A 26,241-nucleotide genomic window follows, 5' to 3' on the forward strand; every position below is an offset into this window, starting at 1 on the left:
ACACACATACACAATAATATACACTCCTCATTTCCTATCATCCCCACTCTCCACTTTATTATTATTTCTAGCAGCTATTACTGTTTAACATACTATATATTTTCCTTTATTTTCATCTTTATCATCTATCTTTCTCATAGAATGAAAACTGTAAGAGGCAGGAATTTCTGTCTTTTTTGTTTTTGTTGAATCTTCAGTGATTCAAACAAGCCTGACATAATGAAACAGGAAGGAAGGGGGCAGCGCACAACTTTAAAAGAATGACATAGCCTGAGGATACAACATAAACTGATTAGAACCAGATAGGTCCTAGATGGCGGACAAGTCGACTTCCACTAGACCTTGAGCCTCAGTATACTCATTGTAACACATCAGCATGCTAAATGACACACCCACAGGTGCCATGACAGTTCCAAGGGTGACCATAAAGGTCAAAAAGTGGGTGATGGCCCAATTCCTGGAAATTCCTACACCTTCCCCAAAATGGCTGGAATACTCCTCCCACTCATTAGCCTATGAAATTACCCAGCCCTATAAAAACTGACAACCCCATACCCTGGTGCCTCTCACCTTCTGAGATTGCCCACACTCCATCTGTGGAGTATATTTCTCTCTAAATAAATCCACTTCTTACCTATCACTTTGTCTCTCACTGAATACTTTCTGTGATGAGACACCAAGAGCCTGAGCTTCATTAAGTCCTGCGACCAGGTGTGTGATCTCAGTTAAAAGAACGTGGGTTCAATTCTCAATCTGAGTTGCACAGTTTCAATACTATACTCTCAGTTAATATTTGTTTAATGAAAGAATGGATTTAATCTCTAAATTCAGATTCTCTTATAACCCCTCTATTCTTTAAACTAAAGTACTGTTTGAGGATACATAGTTTTTGAAGGCAAAAGCCCACTGTGTCTGCCTTTGCCTGGCAAAGTAATAAAACTATCCTTTTCTACCTCACCACCCCCCAAAAAAAATACAGTTTTATTTAAGCATGACATGACATAGAATATAAATCCACGAATATTTGCATATTTAAGAAATTATCTAATATATACTGTATCTCTTTAGCAGTCTTATGATTGTGGAGTATTTCAGCTGGCCTTTCAATTTACAACTACTAATCATGGTTTCATTTTACTAGATTGTAAAGCACTCTAAAATATATTCACTTTAAAATCACTGTATATCTTAGTTAGAAATAACTGTCTCTGGCTCCCTGCTGGTTGTTTGGCCTGGGGTAACCTGGCACTGGAGCCTACGCAGGCCCTTTGGTGGGGCTGATGGCAGACTCTGGGGGGGCTTACACCAGGGAGTGCTTCCCAAAGCTTCTGCTGCCAGTGTTCTTGTCCTCACGGTGGGACACAGCCACCCCCCGCCTCTGCAGGAGACCCTCCAACACTAGCAGGACTCTGCTAAGGCAAATACGTGGACACTGGGGTGTCTGGCAGAGGCCCCCAGGCTGTGTGGAAGGGGGCATGGGCCTGATGCTCCCCTCTGAAACCTGTTCCAGTGGCCAGGATCACAGAACAGAGGCTCTGAAGGGGACCCCTAATGGCTACTGCAATCACAAGGCACCTCCCTGTCACCCCTGAGCCCCCCCAGCACACAGGGTCGTCCTGTGCGTGGGTTCCCACTTAAGGTCTACGTTTCCAACAGTTGATAACGCTGAAGCAGAAGAGATTTGCTTTGGTTAAATGTGACTCCAGTTGCAAGGAAAAACCCACGATCCATAAACTCAGTGAATCACTGGGCCACCCTGCCCTGAAGCTGGGGATCAAGAATCTTACTAAAGTTAGATGTAGTCACACATCCTAAAATCTAGTTGCAGGGCTTCCCTGGTGGCGCAGTGGTCGAGAGTCTGCCTGCCGATGCAGGGGACGCGGATTCATGCCCCGGTCCGGGAAAATCCCACATGCCGCGGAGCGGCTAGGCCCGTGAGCCATGGCCGCTGAGCATGCACGTCCGGAGCCTGTGCTCCGCAACGGGAGAGGCCACACAGTGAGAGTCTCGCGTACCGCAAAAAAAACAAACAAACAAAAAAACTAGTTGCAGATATTGATAGCTTAACCAATACAGAAAGGAATACAGTAAGGACACCCAGAATTCCTGAAGCCACCCGAGGACGCCGGACACACTGAGAACGACCAAGTGGGAAGAGGGGAAGGCCTGGATCCTGGGTAACAAGTGCTTCTAAGTCACTGACCCGACCAAACCGGCAATTGTCCTCCTTTTGTCTTTTTAGCGTCAGGAAAAAAAATCTTGATTTTCAAGCTATTCTTTGTTGGGGTTTTTGTTTGCAGAAGCCCAAGCAACCAAATGCTACAGTTCTCATGGCCCTGCTCCTTACCAGACAGCCCAGGACGCCTGTTTAAAGGAAATCAGGGAAGAAAAGAGGATTAAGTGGAATTTACTGACAGCTCTGGACTAAAGGAGCCTCCAAAATAACAGGACAAGTGAATACATAGTCAAAATAGCTGAAAATGCCCACCTAGAAGAGGTGGTTCACCTGCTCCCACGGAACACACACAGCGCCAGGCCCCATCTCAGGGTCCAGATGAGGAAAACGAGACACACGAAATGAAGTTCCTTATCTGACGTCACAACAGAGCTTGCCTGCACTGCCTAAGTGTCAGGCTACGTTACCAGGATACACCAACGTAAGGACACAGTGTTTGCTTCCCCAGGACTTCCTAGAAATTACAGCAGGACAGGAGATGTCACCTCATGGGATGGGAAACGAGAGCCAGGCAGGCTTCCCAGAGGCGGCATGTGATTTGGAGCTGGGAGACAGACACAGGTGTCTAACAGAGATCAAAACCACTTTAATCATTCATAAAGCCGACTGTACACCTGGGCCTTAGACCTGCGGTGCGGCAATCGGCCCCAGGGAAACCCCTAGCTCTGGAGGACACATCTCAAAGTAGAAGAAGGTAGACCCAAAGGCAACTGTTTGGAAACCCAAAATATAGTTAGAGGTTTCACCTTCTAAAAATGTCAGTGCTGGGCTTCCCTGGAGGCCCTGTGGTTAAGAATCTGCCTGCCAATGCAGGGGACACGGGTTCAAGCCCTGGTCCGGGAAGATCCCACATGCCGCAGAGCAACTAAGCCCGTGCGCCAAAACTACTGAGCCTGTGCTCTAGAGCCCACGAGCCACAACTACTGAGCCCACGTGCCACAACTACTGAAGCCTGCCAGCCTAGAGCCCATGCTCTGCAACAAAAGAAGCTGCCGCAATGAGAAGCCCACGCACCGCAACAAAGAGTAATTCCCAGTCGCCGTAACTAGAGAAAGCCCGCGTGCAGCAACAAAGACCCAATGCAGCCAAAAATAAATAAATAAATAAAATTGTCAGTGCCTACGCTTGACCACATTAGAGGGATTGAATAGATGACAGGTAAAGTGAGCTGCCTGTGCCGGAAAGAAAGAACAAATGATGTCTGTGGTCCTGGGAAATTTTTAAAAAGCTAAAGAAGCAAATGGAACACACCTTTAACAATTCTGATATTTGCTTAAATCCCATAAAAATAAAGACAAGTTCTTCAAATGAGAAAAAAAAAAAAAAAGAGAGAAATAACTGTCCCTGAATTCTTAAAGGGAATCTTAAGTCCTGTGTTAGGATTGGGTAGGCAATATTGGAATTTGTAATTCAAAGAAAACTTGATGCATGAAGTTGAGTGCATCCTACTTCTTCATACCTGGCATCCTGAGTAAATTAATGTCTTTTTAAAGAATTTCTTCATAAAATGAATTATTAAATCTGTGCTCAAATACCAATGACAAGCAGGTAATTTCCTGTAATACAGTTTGAAAGGTACTCTGCTTTTTTAGTTAAATAAGCCATGTCTTAAAATTTTTCTATCCTACATCAGAGGAAAAGTGAAATGGATGACCGTTAGACCACTTTTGTATACCACAAATTGGGAAAAGAACCTGGTAACAAAAAGAGAAGAGATTTCTTTATCTGATGGAAAGTGTTAAGTATTATCACTTTGAGGTCTTTATTTTATAACCAGAATAGAAAATATTTTTGAAAAATAATAAACTCAAGATGTTTAAATTTATCTTATAATTTTGGAATTAAAATTATATAGTGTTTCAGAATTCTGTATCTGGGAATTATACTATATTTCACAAAGTGTTTAATTGATATAAATAGGAAGAGAATTGTGTCTCTGGTTAAGTTTTAGAGTCTTTGGAGGTTTCTGCAATTATAGGGTAAAATGCTTCATCACTTCAAGAGCTATTTCAATCACTTTTTGAAAACTATATCTGCATCCATAGGCAAAGGAATTTTATTATCTCTGAATTACAATTTGGAATGTCATGAGTTATTTCATAGGACAAAGTTTGTTAAATGAACACTGGCAGTGCCATTAGTGTTTCGCTCTTGAACTCAAGTACAAGTCAGCTCTATTTAAGTCACCATTTGCAGAAGCCAGAAATAAATGTGCAGTTAAAATGGTGCCGTAAGTTAATTAGAATGGAATTAGAAGGAAAGTGGGCAATTTAGGAACATAAGAATTGCTGTACCGAATCAGACCAATGGTTCTCCTGGTTTAATATCCAGCCTCCAGCAGCTGTACTTGTTCATTTCTAAAGCTTTAACAGAAAAGAAAAAGACTATATAATTCACCTAGACAAGTGTGCCATCTGTGATCTGGAGAAATCTTCTTCCTGACCTCTTTCAAATAATACCCTAAAGCAAGAGGTTTCAATCCTGTTATGATATTGGCTTAGCTTGAATAGCTCTGGTTATTAATAATTCTTATTAAATCATCCAACTCCTACATAAAATCAACTAGTTCATCAAGAAGCTGTTTATCTCTACAGCCCCTGAATCATGGTTGAATATCTGTGCATCTGTGATAAATTAGGAATTTATGGTACTTATTCAACACAAGTTCTTGTTGGCAAAATCTGCCTCTAGTTAACCAAGCTGGATGAATGCCTGCTTCGCTTTCCAAATTCTAGGGGTTCACAGGCTTTCGGCCAAAAAGAAAAAAAAAAGTGTATCTGCTAACACTACTCCCAACTTCCTATCCATTAATAATATACAGAAGGTATTTGAATGATGAAGAATTCTGTGTGCTAAACTTTTAGAAAAGTTCAACTGGAGTTTTTCTTATATGACTTTGCTTAAGTTAGATGAATCTAAGAGAAAGGAATGAATTACTTATCCCTATCACTTTAGTCTTCCTTTTCAAGTATCTGTGACTAGTTTCTAGGTTTCTTGATTATTCTAGATACCACCTCCGGGTCAATATTTCTAAAATGTTATGTACACAATAAACCATCTAGCAAAGAATCCCTCAAGAATTGTAAATGCCTGCAAGCTAAAGTCTAAACCATTTTCCTAGGCTGTCAGATCTTACTGCTATAACACTTATATCCTAAAGCTATAATTCTAAAAGGATCTCCTCTATCTTAGAATCCAAGAAAGTTAGTTTTTTCATTGCTATTTGAACTAAGAGAACACTTACTATTTATACTATGTTAATTCTGTTCCCTTTCTCTAGCACTCCAAACTTCTCTTTCTGGTTCAGTTCTTTATTTTTTCTCCTTACTTCAGCTAAAATCGCATTCCTTTAGGTAATTCCCTCTTCTGACAATTTTTGTCCCTTTGTTTATGCTTGATTTAGTATACCATATATTGTTGGTTCTTTGTTTTCATGAATGTCCTGGATTGTAAATTCCCTGAGGGAAACTATGTTTTCCATATTTATTTGTGTTTCTAGAGCCCAGGCAGGGTCTGACTCATAATAATAGCATACAAATATATTAAAGAAAAATCTTTAGAATCACCAGTGACTATCTAGACAGAGTCACTTCCAGAATGTTTACTCTTTGAGTTTCTGTTTGTGTGACCTAGGCAATAATATATTATTGAGTCCTACAAGGTACAAAAGAACCAAAAATCATAAACTTCTGAAAAATAGAGCCAAGTGTTACTGATTTAAAAATCACAAAGATATGGGAAACATCATCACAAAAAAGAGAATCTGAAGGTTCTAGACCCCTGATGTTAGAAAATGAAGGAATTCCAAGCACAAGTAATAGCTAGGCAAAGACAGGAGGTAAAATAGAGGAGGGAATCACTAAGGAACTGTCCCTAATTCCTGTTGGTTGGCCCATAAAGAGAATATCTGAAAGTAATTTTGGAAATGTGGGTGGCAGCATGTTCACTAACCTTTATTGAACTAACTCACTGGGGAATTATTGAAAGATTTTTAATCAGTGAACAGATCTGTAAGAATGTAAGATCAACTTAAAAATGAGACTGAGGGCAGTTCCCTAGGGTAACGAGGTTATTACATACTAAGGAAATGTGTAATCAGTCCCAAATTTAAACACATGCTTAAGTGTGAAGAAAATATAAGCATTCTAGAATAGAATATATTTTTCTCCCTGTATGTAAGCAGAAATGTGTGTAATAAGTTCTTCTTTAAATTTTAATTCCTACAATTTTAACTAACATAGTGCTTCAAGGCGCTGAAAATATTCAACCCAGTTCATTTATGCTTGACATCATCAAACAAATCCACAATTTTTCTTTTTCCCCAATTTTCCTGACTTTTTAAAAGCTCTTATTATTTTTTGAGAACTATATATATATATATATATTTTTTTTAATCTATCATTGATTTCAGTAGAACTATAATGCCTCTCTTTAATTTTTTAGAAATCCAAATGGGACCCAAAACAATAGTACAAGATGGCCTGTCTTCAAAAGCAATGAACAAAAATATTTAACCTTGAATACAGAGTCACCAAGAGTATACACTAAACTACGTGCTCAACAGTGCCGATTCTGGACACTATTTTTTCCCAAAGTCTTGGAAATGACAGGTGTGTGTTGTTTTTTGTTTTGTTTTGTTTTGTTTTAGTATTTGGTTAAATAATTGGTTATGGATTATGTAAAAGGGGGAAAAGGTAGACTATTCATGGCACAGTGATAATGTTCATCTGTGACTTTACAATTAATTGATTCCAATGTGTACATTATTTTAACAACCTTCTTCCATCAAGTTTAGATATGTTTTGAGGGCTTACTATATAAGCAGCACCTTAGCAGTTAAATAAAGAAAGCAAAACTAGGAATTTTTCCCTAGAGGAACAGGAAACCTAGCAGTGGAACTAAAAGAGGGCACTCTCGCTATTCAGCCAATTTTTGTGGAATTAACTAATGGATAAATGAAAAAATAAATATATAAAATAAACAACGTATAATTGTTTATTTTATATATTTATACTCAAAAAGAGGCAAAACAAATTTAGTGATACAGATGTAGAGAACAAACGTATGGGGGAAGTGACGGGGGTGGTGGTGGTGGTGGGATGAATTGGGAGGATGGGATTGACATATATACACTAATATGTATGGAATAGATAACTCATAAGAAAAAAAATAGTGATAAATAGTAGAACCTTTGATTTCTAAGGGGGAAAATAATATCTAAAATTTACATATCTAAAAACGCAATCCAAATATTTCTAAATATTCTAAGCTTGGAGATATTTAAGACCACCTACATACATTACATAATACAATAAAGAAGTAGTAATTTAGTTAACTACTCTTCAGGAAGTGATTACTTAGATTTGTATAAGGAAATACTAGGAAAATTGTTCAGATTATCCTACTATTTCAGAATTCATTGGTAAGAAGATATTTGGCTAAACTTTAATGACCAACATGAATGATCACATTTTCTGTGAGAAAAATGACATACATATACAATTCACTGCCTGTTTTTTTTTTTTTTTAATGTCAGCTATTTATAACTGATGTGGCTCCTCAGGTCTATTTTTCATATTTTTCAAATAAAAGTAATTGACTTTCAATCACCAGACACATCGCTAACTAGTTCCTTTATACTTTACCATTCTGTTCATCAGAACATTCTGCAATTTTCAGGCTACATACTAGATATCACAATACAGTAGATGTTTTTAGTTTCTTCTTTCGAGCAGTTAGGAGTTACTTTCAGGCAAATATGGACATCTCAGAGCTGTATTTGATTGTTTAATATGCCTTTTGATTCTCAGATTTTACTCACCAAAATTATGATTATGGACTCATCTGTTTGGGAAACATTATTGATAGACCAGTTCTCTGTGCATCACTAAATGCTGGGTGGCACAATATATATCAGGGATGGGCTCCTGCATCCCTTGGCAGAACTACAGTGCTGCCCTTGTGTCCTCTGGGTGTGAATAGCAATGAGGTAACACATTTAATCTGCCAAGAGACCAGAAGAGGTACCATTTAACAAATCACACACTACATATTCTCAATTGTTACTTAAAATATTTTTAAATGAGAGGGTCATAATTTGAAGGGAAATAAGGTGGGGTAGGGGCAAATTTTAAATGACTAATTTATTATAAACAAAACTGAGTCATTCTGGTTCAAGCAAATGTGGTCTACTGTGATGTATTTGTTGGTAAAATAAAATTTCAATCTCAGTAATTTTTGAAAATGTACTTCAAAATCTCTATCTCTAAATACTCAACTACTATAAAGCAGGTTGAATAAACAAACTCCTAAATTTTTAGCTAGATGCTGCTCCATTCTACACAAGGCTGAACAACTTTCTAGTGTAAGCAACACTGAGCTGTATGGAAATACCATACCTTGCTCTGGGATATTTCCAGTGTGTCTTGAAAACATAACTTTATATTTTAGCAGTATTTTTTTCAGATAATTCCCCCAAAGGAGTTATATGAAATATATTTAATAAAATTTAAAGTAAATGCATGATATAATTGTTATAACATCAACAATGTATTCATTAATAATAAAAATGTTCACATTTAAACAAACAGAACCAGTTTGAAATGCCATGTTTTTAGGTTTTATAAACATAAAGGGACTAAAAGATTAAGAAATATAAAGGGACTAAAAGATTAAGAAAATATGTTCTTACCATACCTTATAGTTTTCAAGTCACAAAACTTCAAACATTTTAATTTTCAATGTTCTGAAAATTGGAGTTATTCAGATGACCTGGGCTGAAGTTTTTATGGAAATATTACTTTTTTAAAAAAAGATAACTTTACAAGTAAAGGAAAATTTCAAAAAATAACTAGTGACTGGATTTCTTAAAAGGAGAAATGTTTACCTCACTCACGATGGAAGCCCAATAGACTTTATAAGTACCATTTGAGCAGTTGTTTACATCTGAGCAATAAATATTCTCAAATAGAATGATCCTTAAGACTTGTTTAAACACACAAATTCTAGCACTTAACTTTCAGACTATACTTCAGCACACAGCTAGGCTGACCTGCAAAAAATAAAATACAATATTTGTTTCAACTGTTATCAAATTCAGGTTTTTCACTAAGAATATAACTCCACAATATCTCATAATCATTTGAAAAAAGAAAAGGAAGTAGAGAAATGAGGCATTCAATGTCAATAAAATATCAATATTTTTCATTAAAATTGAGAAAGTAAATTTATTTAAAGGAAAAAATATTTAACCGTCACATCTTCCCAGTAAAAAAAAGTATCAGATCCAGTGGTTCCTCCTTTGACCTTTGAATACATCATGAATCAAAGCGTTGAATAAATCATGAACCAAAGTGTTCTTTAGTTGTTGCTTGCTACAACTAAAGAAGACCACATATAAATTTAAGAGCTGAGATACCACTTGGATTGGTCACTTTGGAACCTCATATACTGCTATTTGCTAATCATTTAGCAAGAATGGCAAACAAAAATGAGATAGTGCAAAGGTGGTTTGAAGAAAAAAAATCAAGCTAGTTTTGCTGATTTCATATTTGAGTTTTCCATTCTTTGTTAAAAGCAAAACAAAATGAACAAATAAACAAAGGCTTTGGGTAACTTGATAATCAAATTAAATGATCTATTTGTTTCACTGTAAAAGTACATGAAGTCTTCAGAAAGCCCAGCCTGAGTTTATCGTAGTTCATTCTACTGTCTCACTATACACCAAAAATTATAAAAGGACAACTAGTAAGTTTGAGATCTACTCCATAAAGAATTATGAAATCCTTTGCAATTTTAATAACTAGTTGACAAACAGGAAAATAAGCAAGTAAAGAGGACAGAAGATATTTTTAATGAACTCTCAAAGTACAGGAAATATGTTACTTTTTAATCAAAATGTTCAGCACCATTAAATATCAATGTAATGTCATCTAACTTCATCTCCAATAACTATTTGGGGTTGACTCACCTCTCTTATGTTCTGTCCTAACTCCTCAGACTTGGCTAAATAGACTCAGCTCTGGTGAAATATTGCTCACCCTTTTTTAATTGACAAGACAAAAAAACAGTTTCATTACTATCCCTCTTTCTGTAGGGAAGAGAGCCTGATTTTCCCCCAAATGAGACACAATGTGGGCAAAATGAAGGTCACCAAAGTCCTAAAAAAGTTGTGTCAATATGTTTATGAACTACTGGTATTGATCTAGCTATACACTGATTCAATAAAGAGCAAAGTTAGGAATAAATTTTTATAACAAGGGCAGTAAATTCATTTCCAGAGTTCCCCGTAGATGCATATAACTTGATTTCACAATGTAAGCACCATCTCATTTATCCCTCATGGCAACATTGCAAAATAGGGATTACCAACTCCATTTACATTTGGAAAACTAATTTGAAAAGTTAAGAATTTTTTTTATGTCACTGATACCATAATTGATCAAGCTGGAATTTCAACCCATGTCACTCCAAAGCCTATACTGATATTCTTTTCTTTATTTCACACTGCAGCACCCTGTTAACTACAAAACAAATAGATCTACATCTCACCGATGATGATAAATCTATAGCCACTTAAGTAGTGTTCCAGTTTTGGAGGAAGAAAAAAAGGAGGGGGAGGAGAAAAACTTCTAATTTTGGTTTTGACTTATGACAAAGGACTCAGGTTTTTTATTGTCTTTTTATTATGGTATATTCAGTTCCTTTGGATACTGTTAGAAAATAATTAAACGTTTTGAACTTTATTGTCTCAATCAATGTCCAGTACTTCTAAAGTAAAAATGTACTCAGGTTTACACCGCATTTGTGCACTAAAAAGTAAACTATTTTAATAACTAAATTGTATAGATATTTGATTATGACACATAAAGAAATAAATTTATATTTATATGAATCAGTGGATTTGGTATCATTCCATGAAGAGGAAATGAAAATCAGATATAAGACCTTTTCTCTAAATATTAAAATTCATGGTCTAAATGCTAAATTACCAGTCATTTATTTGTTATATTAAAAATTTTGTTTTTTCAGAATTTTAGAGTCTTTATTTTGTGTAAATAACATTTAAAACAGCATTTAATTATCATAAAAAAGAACATAAAAGTGGATCATTTGGTATGATATTTAACATCTTTCTTCCACATTTAATGGTTTTGACTCTTCAGAAAAATTCTTTTATTCACAAAAAATTATAGCCATTGACTTTTAAAAGGCATTTTACATAAAAATAGGGCATTTTTGTATAAATTCTTAAATATTTATCCAATGTCCAAGCATTGTGAACATTTGAGGCCTAAATATATCTTAAATTACAGGGGATCTCTTAATGGCTGTACAAATGTTTTAAATATTTTGATTTTCATATAAACTAAAAACAAATCACTGAATGTGCTCCATTGTGATAATATGAGTGAAGGCACTTTTTCATATACATTGTAATGTAGTATGAGATCACATGAACTTTCTTCTCCAAATTAACATCCTACAAAGTTATAATTTTAGAAAATTCCTAACTGAAAAGAATACATTAAAAAATTGTCAGTTCCCAGGCTTCCCTGGTGGCGCAGTGGTTGAGAATCTGCCTGCTAATGCAGGGGACACAGGTTCGAGCCCTGGTCTGGGAGGATCCCACATGCCACGGAGCAACAAGGCCCGTGAGCCACAACTACTGAGCCTGCGCGTCTGGAGCCTGTGCTCCACAACAAGAGAGGCCGCAATAGTGAGAGACCCGTGCACCATGATGAAGAGTGGCCCCTGCTTGCCACAACTAGTCAAAGCCCTCACACAGAAACGAAGACCCAACACAGCAAAAATAAATAAATGAATTAATAAACTCCTACCCCCAACATCTTCTTTAAAAACAAAAAAAAAATTGTCAGTTCTTATTTTCACAATAGTTGAAATCACTTAAAATTTTGTTTTTAATTCAATGACTATAGCTCAGCATCCTAAAAGTTTAAAAAGTAAAAGAACTACAAATGTATAAAATACCTATAGATTTAAATAAACTATCTTCTAGCTTTATTATATCTACTTATATTAGGAACATAAATATACGGTTTTAAAAGTTTGTAATTTAAGAGTTTCTGTTGTTCACAGACTTTATCCTTTAATATAATACACTTTCAAATAAATCAAGATTTCAAGGTTTTTGTAGTACATAAACCCTTTTTGATTCATTGTCTCACATTATTTCTGGTATAAACACTCCTCTCCCCTGACACATACATATACTTTTCAAATTGCTGGAGATTTTCTTAATCATCCTTCTAATTTGCAAAGCAATTAATAAACTTCTATCATATAGTACAATAGTTTCAATAAGCTGCTTTCAATGACCAGGCATTGTTTGGAATTAAAATATATTGATATATGATGAGTGTAGAATCTATACAGAATGCCAATTACAAAGTTCTCCTTATGCATTAATAAATATTCATATATAAACATTTAAATCAGAAATAATACTCCACTATATAATTATATATGTAAATGAGATGCATTAAATGAGATTTTTCTATGCCTAGGAGAGTCAAGAGAAGAATAATATTTATGCATCGTCTCAGAAACTAAAGCAAATATATGTAATGTGACATAATTTGACATAATACATGAACAGATTTTTTTGCATTTATGTTATATATATTTTGTACATATATATTATTTGCATTTTCATATAATATATAAAAATTCAATTAAAATCTTTTCAGGTAGTGAGAGAAGTTGATAATAAATAATGAATAAAACATCGCTGTAGGGCTTCCCTGGTGGCGCAGTGGTTGAGAGTCCACCTGCCGATGCAGGGGAGGCGGGTTCGTGCCCCGGTCCGGGAAGATCCCACATGCCGCGGAGCGGCTAGGCCTGTGAGCCATGGCCGCTGAGCCTGCGCGTCTGGAGCCTGTGCTCCGCAACGGGAGAGGCCACAACAGTGAGAGGCCCGCAGACCGCAAAAAAACAAAAAAAACAAAAAATAAACATCGCTGTACTTGGAGAAAACGGCATCTGCAATCAAAATTATTTTTCAATGAACGTAAACAGAGATTAAAATTTAGATTAATACAACTCATTCCATGTTTTACAGGAAATATTGATGAAGCAGAACGAGAATGGAAAGCAGGATTCCATCGGTGGAACAATTACATGATGGATTGGAAAAATCAATTTAATGACTACACTAGCAAAAGAGAAAGCTGTGCAGGTCTCTAATTAATAGATTTACCCTTTATAGAACATTCTTCTTCCTGTAGATCAAGGCAAAAATATCTGTGGCTCTCTTACACACCTGGTAAGAAAGCTACTATATAGCTGAAACAAAAATGCCAGGATAATATCGATTTCTCACATCTTTCACTTATTATTGTACCTAACATTTCAAAACCTAAATGGCTAGAACAAGTTTAATTAAATTTCACATTATAAAGTTTCACAATTAATTATATGCATATTAAAACAATTTGCAGCTTCAAACTCTCTTTCCTGAATAACTTTAAGATGTTTTTTTTTTTCCCTAAGAAGTATCTGTGTTCTTTTTCCAGTCTCAACTTTATTTTTATTACCACTCATAAAAGGTATCTTTTAAAAATGGATAAGGTCTTGAAACATTAGATACTATAATTTACAATATTTCTTCCTTTAATTAATTTATGCATTTAATGTTAATATGATATATTAAAACAAACAGAAAATAATTGGCTGCTTTGATTTTTTTTATATAAATGCAAGAGAATTTATATATTTAAGAGAATCTTAAAATAACAGACTTGGCCACTTGGAAACACCTTATGATAGAAACAAAATGTTACTACCAAGAGACAAAATGTAAAAGAATATAATTATTTATATTTTGTATTTTTAAAAATAAGTATGCTTGGAGTCCTCAAATTATATTCCTCATTCTTTCAACTCTTTTTTTCCTCACCTCCCCACTCCCCAACTCTCCTCAAACATGCCCACATGTAAATTACTCTTCTGGTAACTCAAAAATTAAAAAATGTGGATGAGCAGAAGTCTAAATGAACAATTTCAGAAGTCATGTACCATCTGGAATAAGGGAACCCTTGGCTGGACCCAGAAATGTCAGGATTTTAGTAGAGAAATTGTTCAGTTCCAAAAAAGAAATGATTACACTTTCTGCAGACCAACTATATTGTTTTAATAATTTAAAAAATTACAAAGTTGCATTTACTAACTTGAATGGCAAGAGAACACATCCCATGAATAAATTCACTGTCTTTCACTAAAGGGGAGAAGTCAGGGGATTTTAAATCCCAGGAAAGGGCAATACTGTTGATTATGCTAATTAAGCATTGAAAATTAGCACTCAGGATAGGATAAAGTGAATCTATTGGTCTGTAGACTGTTGGTTAACGCAGTTTCATTATTCATTGGTCATAAATATGTCTATAGTTAGATCCAACATAGGTCTGCCATCCTCATCAAATTGTCACTCAAAGATCATGGCATTTTATCAAATTCAGCTGATTAAAGAGAGTTGTTATACAAGCCAAGTTAGTTTATTTCAGTGCTGCTGTAAACGGACATTTTGCTTTATATTTCTTCCTTCATCCTGAGATGAAGAAAAAAAACACACAGGATAGACAAATTATCTGGCTTTCCATTCTACACCACCGTCTTCATTTCAGGTACCATTCTCGTAGGATCTATTATGTTTTCTGAATCACTTGAGCCTCCTTTTTATGTAGAACCCTCTTACATATGAAATAACTGGATGATGCCTGTTCAACAGCATTAAAGACCCTTTAAAAGTTCTCTTAATAAGAGCAATAATGAGGAAAACATAACTAATGTTTGTAGAATACCTGTAACCTCCCTCATATGACAAACCCAGTCATATGAAAAGATCCCATGGACCACTTTCTCCTACCTTGGACAACCAATTGCTTCATTCTTGAATTTTAACTAGAACACCTCTTGACTTAACTCTGAAGCTTTTATCCATGAGTTTATTTTGCTTTACTCTGTCTTTATCCCTGGTCTGAAATCTCATCATTAGAGCTATCAATTGATGAGACGATAATAAAGCAGTAGGAGTGACAGTGATTTTAGAAGTGAATGCTAACACAAATAACCATGCACACACAACACAAAAACTCATTTATCTCACCAAAAAAAAAAAAAAAAAGGCTCTTTTCTTCTCCAGACATTGCCCATTTTCTTGACCTGGTTTAATCCTTTATAGTTACTCTGAAAAGTGAAAAAAACCAAATTTCCAAGGCAATTAATTGTCAGTGCCTTGATATTGTGAGATTCATCTCTAGATTCGCAGCTGGGAACTACTTGCAAAGTGCCATCGCACTGTGTAGGTGCTTGTTGAGTGAATGGATGGGAGGATGAGATACAACCAAGTTCAGTTCCTTTGTGTAGCAGGAAAATTGCGCTGTGAATCCTCAGAGAGCCAGGAAGAAGCATCAAAAAAGTATAAGAAGGGCTTCCCTTGTGGCGCAGTGGTTGAGAGTCCGCCTGCCGATGCAGGGGACACGGGTTCGTGCCTCGGTCTGGGAAGATCCCACATGCCGCGGAGCAGCTGGGCCCGTGAGCCATGGCCACTGAGCCTGCACGTCCGGAGCCTGTGCTCCGCAACAGGAGAGGCCATAACAGTGAGAGGCCCGCGTACCGCAAAAACAAACAAACAAACAAAAACAAACAAAAAAAAACCTTGCAGTTTGGCAGGAGAAAGAAATGTACTTGATATTGATATCTGAGGACCTAATTGTTTTTCTCTGCCAGTTTTACTACCCAGGAAATGTCTTTCTCAAGGATCTGGGAACTATTACTTTGCAATTAAACATTATAAGAGATAGTGACTCCATCTCTCAGTCTCGATGGGAAGGTAGGAGCCTAACTACTTTGGGAGCCAGTTACCAGCCACAGATGGCTTAATCCCAGAAGAAAACATTTCAAACTGTAGGATAACTCTACAAGCTTGACACATCCCACTGGTCAACCCTCCCCCAAAGTCCTCCAGTACTTTTTCACTAGCTCACCTCAAAACTTAGAAACATTCACATCTTTTATTTCAGGGGAGTTGAGTTCAGTCTCTCTCCCCTATTGCAGTAGTCTTATATAAAGTCTTTCTTGACGGTTGAACTTTGTTCAGTGCAATATTTGCTTTCACAGCCTAAACCAAAATTCAACACTTCTTAAAGTGCCTAGGGCACATTCACATTTATATTAATATCCTACTATCAATATCATATCAGGAAAATACAAATGTTTTCTTGCAGCAGATATCCCTCTGAAAGAGTGATTCCCTAGTGAAGAGGGCAGTAAAACTTGAATTTATGAGGTGTTGACTATCTATTTTTTAGTATTATTTTCCAATATCTTTTACACTTTAAGCAGATGGTAATTTTCATTCTCGTGTTAATCTCAAGATTTTGGAATTTTTCATTTTTAGCATTTCTTAGTGTTCCATAGTATTTTGTTTTCTTCCCTTCCACATCAAATTTAAATTTTCATGGGCATACTCTTTTCCTGATAGAATGGCTGTAAACAAATGGATTCCCCCATTTTATGTGTAGGACGTTTTTTCTTTTTTTCTCTTCTTTCCTCTCCTCTTTCCTTTTCTTTTTCACGAATGCAAAAAAAAAAAAAAAGAAAAAATAAATTAGATACAGATTCTTGTACAGTGGTCTAGGAGTTACTGGTGATATAAAAGATTGCATACATCTATAATGCAAATTTCATTATGCTGTTAGGCCTTTGGGAACAAAAAATGGCATTTTCTCAGAAAATAATTTATCATGAAGAATAGCTTAAACTTCAGGAATCCTACTTGCAAGGACCCCTTTGAAGGCACTCTAGGTAATTTTATATTATTTTTCTTAAAGACAGTTTCCACAGGAGGAACAAAACTTGGTTTAGTTATTTTTCACCACATCAGTGGAAATGAGTCTTTAGTCTATAGCCCCAGGCACAAAACAACATTTTTAGTCTAAGAGGACTCTTCCTCCCCCCGCTGCCTTTAAAGATATTCTACTGGTTTTCTTTAGTTGAAATGTGCTATCATTGTATTACAACATTGTAATATGCTAATTTTGAAGTTACTATCTTTGTGAAAGGTAATAAGTGAGTGAAAAACTCAAATGCTAACATCTGCTGTGGCATTTCAATTTTAAACCAAATATGTGTATAATATTCTCTTTGGTAAGTGAATTAACATTTTCACATAACCATGAAAGATAAAATTTTAATAATCTCCTTTGGAGTTGTCTCTTTGAAGTCATGTGCAAAATATTAAGTGAGAATTCTAACAGAACACTAGTCCTTCTTTAAAGATTTTTGAAGTTTTCAAAGACGGAGAGTGAATACCATGTCCTTCCTCTCAGGTCATCTGGTGTTACAGCCAGTTAGAGAGGCAGCAATTTTCTTATCTTAGAGTAGATTGAAGGCTACAAAGGAATGCCTCGAATTCCAGAGCACCTAAGGTTCTTGATCATTCGTTGGTACTGCTATATGGAATTCTACTTTTTCATGTATATTTTTTAATGCCTGAAAAACATTCTTTTTCTAGGGTGTCTTTCAATCATCTTTTCAACCTCTTTTTGACTCACTATCCCTTGGAAGAACCAAAATTCCAACTATCCTATGCTAATGTCTTAATGAAAAGTATTTGATTTATCACATTACATTATCCCTCCAAAGATGTCAGTTTTAGTAAATTGAGTCTGGCTTGGATCCTACCTAAAGAAATTGAGTGAGTAGTGGAATGTTTGGAGACACTGTCCCACTTAAGTTCAGGCAGAGGGAACAAATGAGAAGGCCCTGGGGAGACCGTCTCACTTACTGTGTTTAGAGAACAGGCAAGAGATCTGAACTACTGGAGGAAATAGAGGAAGTGGTAGGAAATGGGGTGGGAAGTGAGGAGAAGGGCAGATAGGAAGCCATCACAGGGCTTTGAGCAGATGAGTAACATAATCATGATCATCCTTTATTTTAGCAGGAACACTAGTTCCTTGGAGGCTAGACTATACAAAGGCAAGAATGGGCATAAAGAAAGCTGTTTAATTATTCCAGGCAAGAGAAAAGAATGGCTGGAGCCTAGTTAATACCTGTCGAGAAGTAAGAGGTATTATATTTATTATATTTCTAAGCCATAGCCCACAAGATTTGCCAAAAGATAGAGAGGAGTAAACAATGATTTTTACAAGATTTTCTGCTTAAATAACTGGTTGAATGGATTTATCATGCTCTGAGACAGGGAAAGCTGTAGGTCTAAATAGAGAAACAGATCTAAACAGAGAAACAAGAGTTTGGTTCAGGGCATGCTAGGTTTCAGATGCCTATGTGGTCTCTAAGAAAGAAACCAAGAAAACACTTTGTTAAATGAGAGTAGAGTAGTAGGGAGATGTCTAAATTAGAGATATGAATTAAGTTGTTTCCAGCATAAAAATGGTATATAAAGTCATAGGACTGAAAATTACCTAGAGATTGTGTGTAAATCTGGACTGAGCCAAGCCAGCACTCCAGCCCTGAGACTTAATTTGACGTTTAAGTCTGTCAATTTTATAAAGGTCTGTGCTTATTGCCAGACCTTTATAAAATGACTTCCCTATCCTTAAGTTTCTAACCTTGATTGATCTCCCATTCATCTGTAATTCAACACAATTTTTTCCTCAGGAGAAGTAAACCAAGCCTTTTTATAGTTGAGGAAATCTTTTGGTGTCCTCACAAGTAAATTATTATTTCATTGAATTTATAATATCACCATTTAAATATATTTTTCTCAACTCCATAGAATTCTCTACAGAATGAAAGTCTAAGAGCAACTAGAGGTTTGTTTTTATGCATATAATCTGTATCTTTTGTTTGAGTGTTTGCTAGATTTACACGTACATGCAAGCATACTTATAACTCACAGACTAAATAATGGAAGCCCAAAAGACAGCCATTTTCTAATCCTTGGAACTTGTAACAGTTGCCTTATATTGCATAAAATAATTTTGTATAAGTGATTAAGTTGAAGATCTTGAGAGAAGTAGATAATATTGGATTATCTAGGTGAGCAGTAAATGCAATAACATGTATCCTTATAAGAGAGAGGCAGAGGGAGAGTTGACACACAGAAGAGAAGGCAATGTAACCACAGAGGCAGAGTTTAAAGTGATGCAGCCACAAGCCAAGGAATGCCAGCGGCCACCAAAAGTAGAAGAGACAAAGAACAAATTCTTCCCTGGAGCCTATGGAGGGAAGGTGGCCCTGCTGACACCTTGGTTTTGACACAATGAAACCGATTTCAAATTTCTAATCTCCAGAACTGTGAAAGAATAAATTTCCATTGTTTAAACCTTAAGTTTGTGTTACTGTATTACAGCAGCCATAAGAAACTAATATATAAAATAAAATTTCACCAAGATATATCTAAGTATTATTTATCTAACATAATTTTTCCTAGTATTTCAAAGCTACTTTCAATCTGCCAGCTAATATACACCTTAATTTGGTGAAAGTTTTCATGTGTATATCTTTCTGTTATTTCTGCTCTGTCTGCTCTGTTCTTGCCTCCCATAGTCCTATTATACGTGAGTCAAATTACCTTAATCTGTCCCCCTTTACCCTCGCTTTAATTTTTCTTTATTCCTTTCCTTAGAAATACCCTGATTTGGGAAAATTTCCTTCTGGTGTTTGCTCTTGCTCCCAGATTTGTCTTCTGTAACTAATCCATTATTTTTATTACCACAATTATTTTTATTAAATTTTATAATTTTTTGCATCTCATATAGTTTTTCTTATTCAACTTATTCTCTCTTTATAATTCATTGTTACAATTTCATAAGTATAAAAATTCCTTTGATCTTTCAAAAATAAATTTTTATATGTTTATAAATACTGTAAAATTTTCTTTTATTTCTGCACTAGCAGAATTTCAAAAGCAGGCTAGCTTTACCTATGGAAAGATAATTCATCCTTTCAGATGAATTATCTTTCCATAGGTCTAACACAGTGTTATGTGATATAAATGTTGAAATAAATTTTGGCAGAAATAGGTGGGGATTGCTGGTCTAGTTCTCCAGATACAGGCAAAGGAAGAGGAGAAAGATTATATTTAATATAATTTTAATTTATCAGTGGGGAAATCCAATATCTGGTAGGTTCTAAGAGGTAATTCTAGGGGAGGGCCCTTCCACAGAAGGGATATTTATCTGGATTCCACTCTAATATAGGTGTGATAGACAGAAAACTGCCTTAGCAATGCCCTATTTCAGTTTATCATTCGTTTTTCCTGTTGGCTTTATTTTACATTTTTTCAGCCTTGCTTGGTAATGGTATACACCAGTATTCACCTTCAGAGGTCCATTTGGTCTTTGTCTGGCTCAGTCTTCAGTACTAGAAATATGATTAGTTAAAATGTTAGAGTCTAAATGCTGCTGACCTGAATTTTTGTTTGTTTGTTTGTGTGTTTTTTATTGCGGTATGCGAGCCTCTCACTATTGTGGCCTCTCCCGTTGCGGAGCATAGGCTTGGGACATGCAGGCTCAGTGGCCATGGCTCACGGGCCCAGCCGCTCCACAGCATGTGGGATCTTCCCGGATCGGGGCACGAACCCGTGTCCCCTGCATCGGCAGGTGGACTCTCAACCACTGCGCCACCAGGGAAGCCCTGACCTGAATTAAAAAACAATTTTTTTTTAATTCTAAAAAAGTAAAGGGGTATAGGTTGGAATTATGTGTGACATCTGTGCAGAAATTTCTATGCCGGAAAAAGAAAAAAAAAAAAAACGACAACCTCAAAACCTGTAAATCAGTGTGTCAGAAATCTTACATCAGAAACTCAAAGAGATATATCACTCAAGAAGAAATAACTCAGCTATGGTGATATCAACTGATGATCACACTATTGGTATTCATTGTCCTGTAGAAAAGACTACTGAAAATGTTTCAAATAATAGTCACAAGGACTGTAAAATTATTTTTACTGGATCACAGCACTAGTTTTCATTTTGAGTAGCACTTCCACCAGTAATTTTATTTTTGTTGTAATAGAAGCTCAATAACTGTCAGATATACCTTATATAGAATGCTTATATGTTCAGCAGCATTTAAAGACTCCTTCATTTTTCACTGAGATGTTTTTTTCAATTAAGTCAAGAGGCATGGTGCCGGTAACTCTGAGATGGAATAAATCAACTCGTGGCTCGGGCATAGTAAATTCACCAAATGCTGCTTCTTTTTATTGTTTTAAAATAGCACTCAAGGACTTCCCTGGTGGCGCAGTGGTTAAGAATCCACCTGCCAATGCAGGGGACACGGGTTCAAGCTCTGGTCTGGGAAGATCCCACATACCGTGGAGCAACTAAGTCTGTGCACCACAGCTACTGAGCCTGCACTCTAGAGCCTGTGAGCCACAACTACTGAGCCTGCGTGCCACAACTACTGAAGCCTGTGTGCCTCTTGTGCTCCGCAACAAGAGAAGCCACAGCAATGAGAGGCCCACGCACCACAATGAAGAGTAGCCCCTGCTCGCAGCAACTAGAGAAAGCCCGCACGCAGCAACGAAGACCCAACACAGCCAAAAATAAATTAATTAATTAAAAAAATAGCACTCAAGATGAACAAGTGGGAACCACTAAGCTAAGAGATTGTAGATGCCATAATTAAATATCAAAATGTACTTTAAATATGATAATATTTTTCAGTAATAAACTAAGGAAATAATGACCTAATTCAGTAAGTTCTAAGAAAAATTCTTGCCTCATGCAAAATTTCTGCAAATTCTTGGTCCCCAAACTGAACTCACTGAAATTACGAAACTGAGGCAGGAGATAGATGGGCCCTAGGCTGAGCAGATGGAGTTTGTCCCCTGTGGACAGATACTCCAAAATAGCAGGAAGGAGGAGAAGCTGAGCCCTGCCCAGATCAGAAACCACATATATCTCATTCTTGAAGTCAAGGAGACCTTCTCGACTGTACATTCACAGAAAGGCTTGTTGGAGGTCAAAAGGGAGTGATGTCAACCTACTCATAGGCCTCTTCACTATAATCCGTCTTGGCTAAGAGATGCACATGCACACAGGGAAGGACCCTGAGATATACCAAATATGGACTCAGAACCAGGCAAAGCAAGATGATTGGTCAAAGGAAACCCAGAAGAAATGCCCCATATAAGTGATTCGAACTACCATGAGGGCGAGACCTCTCTCTGAGCTCACCCCTGTGTGCTTATTGACATGTACTCTTTTTCCTCTTAATAAACACTTTACTTGTTTCACTACTTTCCGTCTTTGTGGGAATTCATTTCTACAAAGATGCAGGGCCAGGGCCTTGTCACTAGCCAGTAGTCTAGTGCCATGGCCTGACTTCAATCTCTGGCTGGGAACCAACATCCTGCTTCAAGCCAATACAGGCCAAGGCCACCCAAGATCAAAACCAGCACAGGATTTACAGGAAAATGCTAGAATCAAAAGAAAAAAAAAAAATCAGGAAAATAAAGGATGGACAAAAAACACCCACTATGAAAAAAAAATTCTTGGAGCAGATAAAAATTGTGACCAAATATATTGTCATTAAACTAAAAAATCTTAATAAGTAATTATATAACAAATAGTTCAAAGCAGAGATAAAAGAATTCAGGAAAGACATCATAAGTAACAGAGATACAACACATGAGTCAGCAAAGCACAAGACAGAAGGAGGAAAAAATAAAATCTCAGGTATGAAGCCCACATTAAGAATATCATAAAAGAGAACGATCCTGGCTGAAAACACACTGACAATATGACAGGATTGAAAAATAAACAAAATAAGATAAAAGGAAAGCAGGAGTAAAAAAAGACAAAGATGAATAGGAACGATTGAAGAAGGAGATACAACACAATCAGCTTGCTAACTGTGAAAACTGAAACAGGAGGACAAAAAAGAATTGATGATGTAATTCAGGGAAAAAAGTATGTTAAATACAAACTTTTTGCCTATAAATTGAGTAAGGGCACTATTTCTCAGGGAGAAAAAAATGTTAGAGTAGTACAGTATCCTAGGACTTCTCCAAGACTTTAAAAAACTTCTTCTTTGTGAGAAAGATTAGAAAACAACATAAATGTCCACTAATAGGAAGGTGTTAAAGCTAATTTGGTTTATTCAGAAAATGGAATACCATGCAGCAGTTGGAATAGGTAATTGACTCCTTATATGTTGATACGGAAAAATCTCGAAGATTCTTTTAATTGAAAGATGTCAATGTGAATAATATTAAAGATGTGTTATTGAAACAGAGCAGGACCCTATGGCCCTTGCCCCCCCCATGTCCTCAGCCTGCCTTTTGTCTGTGGAAAAACTTTATCCAAAGAATAAGTTTAATCAGACAAGTGAGAAAATGCAGAAACAAAGGAAAACAGTCAGAGACCAAATAATAGTTTAGTCATTGAGCATAGTCAAGGACCTTTAGTTCCTCCTCAAGGGCTACAGATAATATTCTGAGCCATATTCTGTGAGCCATCTTATAGATACTAAAACCCCCAGCAGGTGGAAGAAGTCAACTATGTGATGACCAGGCTGTAGCCATGACATAAGCTGCCACAATTCTGAGAACTGGCCTCAAAGAAATGGGAACAAACCAACCCTGGAACTGAAGATTAACTGTACTTAAAACAATCAAATTGACACTGATCAGACCACTGATGACCAATTTCAAGATGACTGTCAGAGCTGACTGTATTGTTTCTGCCTGTAGCCCCCTCCTTTGGTCTATAAAAGCTCTTGCCCACTGATTGTCGGGGGAGGGGGGGAGATGGCCTCTGGACAGGTGTCCACCCTCCCCCTGGTTGCTGGCATCCAAAATAAAGAAAACTTTCCTTTCCACCAACCTGGCCTCTTTATTAGGTTTTGAGCGGCGAGCAGCCAGACCCCACTTTCGGTTACATTATTATTTCTATTTAAAAGCAATATGTTTGGTATCTATGCTTAGATATACATAGATTCTCTCTGGGAACACGTTTTAAAAGTACTGCAGCAGTGAATACCTCTGGGGAAGGAACTAGATGACTGTGATAGAAATGTCAGACTGAGAATTATTTGTCACGTTCTGTCTTTGAGTGCCTTTTGTATTTTGTAGCATGGGCATATATTACCTATTCAAAACAAATAATAACACGTAATTGTAAAAAGGCAGCCAAACCTGTTAAATTATTTGCAGGGAAAAAAATATATAACAACAACTGAATACCCATACTGTTGCTTTTGACAGGCATTTTTCTGCAATATCAAACGTGTTAATACCTTTGTTACCAAAAGCTCGACCTCTCTGTACGCTGGTGCCAAATCAAATCTCAGAGACAGAGTTTTAGGTGAAGTAGGAAAGGATAGCTTTATTACTTTGCCAGGCAAAGGGAGACACACCAGGGGTTTCTGCCTCAAAAAACTATGTGTCCCAACCCCAAAGGATTTGATGAGGGGTTTTATAACAATAATTCAAAGGTGAAGTCTCTGACAAGATTAGGGTGTGTGTAGGGCCTGCACTCCTTTAATCTCGTCTCAGGTGGCTAGTCTCCTAATCTTGATGAGCTTCTCTGGTCCCTTCATTCTTGCCTCAGGTGGTTTCTTGGCCGCTCCGCCCCTTGATTAGTAACTGCTTGAATCCACCTTTTGGAACTCAGGGAAGGTCATGAAGGCTGGAGTCTTGCCTATAAGAAATGGGGGACAAAAGGGCCTCCGTGCCTGGAAGCTCCACAGGGCTTCACTCGGTTTCACCTTCAACTACTTAGAGCAGTATTTTGCTGCTAACTCATTCTGGAGGATCCATGAAGGCAGTGTTATTCAAAATTATACATTTGGCAAAGAAATTTACTAAAGTCCTTCAATGTCTATGGATAACTGGTAACACCTGCCCTTAACATTTCCAGGCCAAAATGGCTCTTCCACGCTCCGCAGTGCAGAACTCTGGGATCTCAACCAAGGCATTGATTCTTTTACAGGAAAAAAATATATATAGCCAATAAGACTCCTTAAATGAAAATACAATTTATAGTCTTTAATTTCCAAAATGAGCACTTACAGTTTGCTTCAATCAGTATCAGAATGTACCTATATCCTGGGTTTTTGGAACACATGAAATGGATGTGAAGACTTGCCCAAAACCCAGGCCATTTCACCCCTTTAAAAGATAAAGGAAAAGAAGCATCAAAATTTGAATAACAAACATACCCAGAGAGAATTTCTTTGACCTTCTGTTACCCCTATACATTCCCTTCCTCCCTTTTTCTGTTGATAAGATAGAAGAGGAGGTTAACAAAAAGCAAAAATGTCATAATACCATGCCCAGGCAGATTCTTTGTCAGATAATCAGGTCTGTTTTCTGATCAAGATAAAGCCACTTTTTCTTAGAATGTTCACCATACTCGCTTCTGCAGTTTCTGAATAAAGCAAGTATGACTCTTATACATAAGATACTGTTTTTTGCTACACAGAAAAACTTTCTCCCTCAAGAAGCAGTGCATTGATTTCCATTCTGTTGCAAGTTCTTTATCTATGTTTCCAACTACTCAGAAGGTCTTATTTAGAGGAGCACTGTGATACCGTATGCCTGGAGGATGACTTAGGCTGAATGGTCACAAATGGCCCCCCAAGTCAATGATCTAAATCTGAGATGAAAATAACAAGAATGAGATCATCACACAGATGTCTGTCTGAGGAAGAGCATTCTAGGTTATTGCAAAGACCCCAAGGCCATAATAAGCTTATTGTGTTTGAGGAAAAGATTAGAATTTAGAAAGAATAGCATGAGCCACAGGAGATGAAGTTGAATCGTGTAAGGTCATATAAGAGCATTAGGACTTTGCATTTTATTATAAATTCAATGGAGAGCTATTAGAACAGTAATAAGTGGAAGAATGACATGATCTGACTTAGATTTTGAAAGATCATTCTGACTTCTGTGTGGCAAAGATTCTTGGGAAAGGTGCCCCAAACAGAAGCAGGGAGACCAATAAGGAGGCTATTAAAATACTGCAGACAAGAAAAGATTATGGCTTGAAAGTTTGGATGAGAAGGTGGAAT

The 26,241-nt window shown here is 36.7% G+C and overlaps 1 protein-coding gene across 1 annotated transcript in view; it reads left to right on the forward strand.

The window, feature by feature from the left end:
* BCHE (butyrylcholinesterase) overlaps positions 1 to 13,927 on the forward strand; it is an 85,433-nt gene extending 71,506 nt beyond the window's left edge. The window contains exons 3-4 of the mRNA XM_029214841.1: positions 6,680 to 6,846; positions 13,317 to 13,927. Of these exons, the coding sequence (XP_029070674.1) occupies positions 6,680 to 6,846; positions 13,317 to 13,441 (292 nt within the window). The 3' untranslated portion in view covers positions 13,442 to 13,927. The remainder of the gene's footprint in view (positions 1 to 6,679; positions 6,847 to 13,316) is intronic.
* The last annotated feature ends 12,314 nt before the right edge of the window (positions 13,928 to 26,241 follow it).

This window comes from Monodon monoceros, unplaced genomic scaffold, assembly GCF_005190385.1.
Source record: "Monodon monoceros isolate NGI ecotype Baffin Bay Population unplaced genomic scaffold, NGI_Narwhal_1 Super_Scaffold_11, whole genome shotgun sequence".
NCBI lineage: Eukaryota > Metazoa > Chordata > Mammalia > Artiodactyla > Monodontidae > Monodon > Monodon monoceros.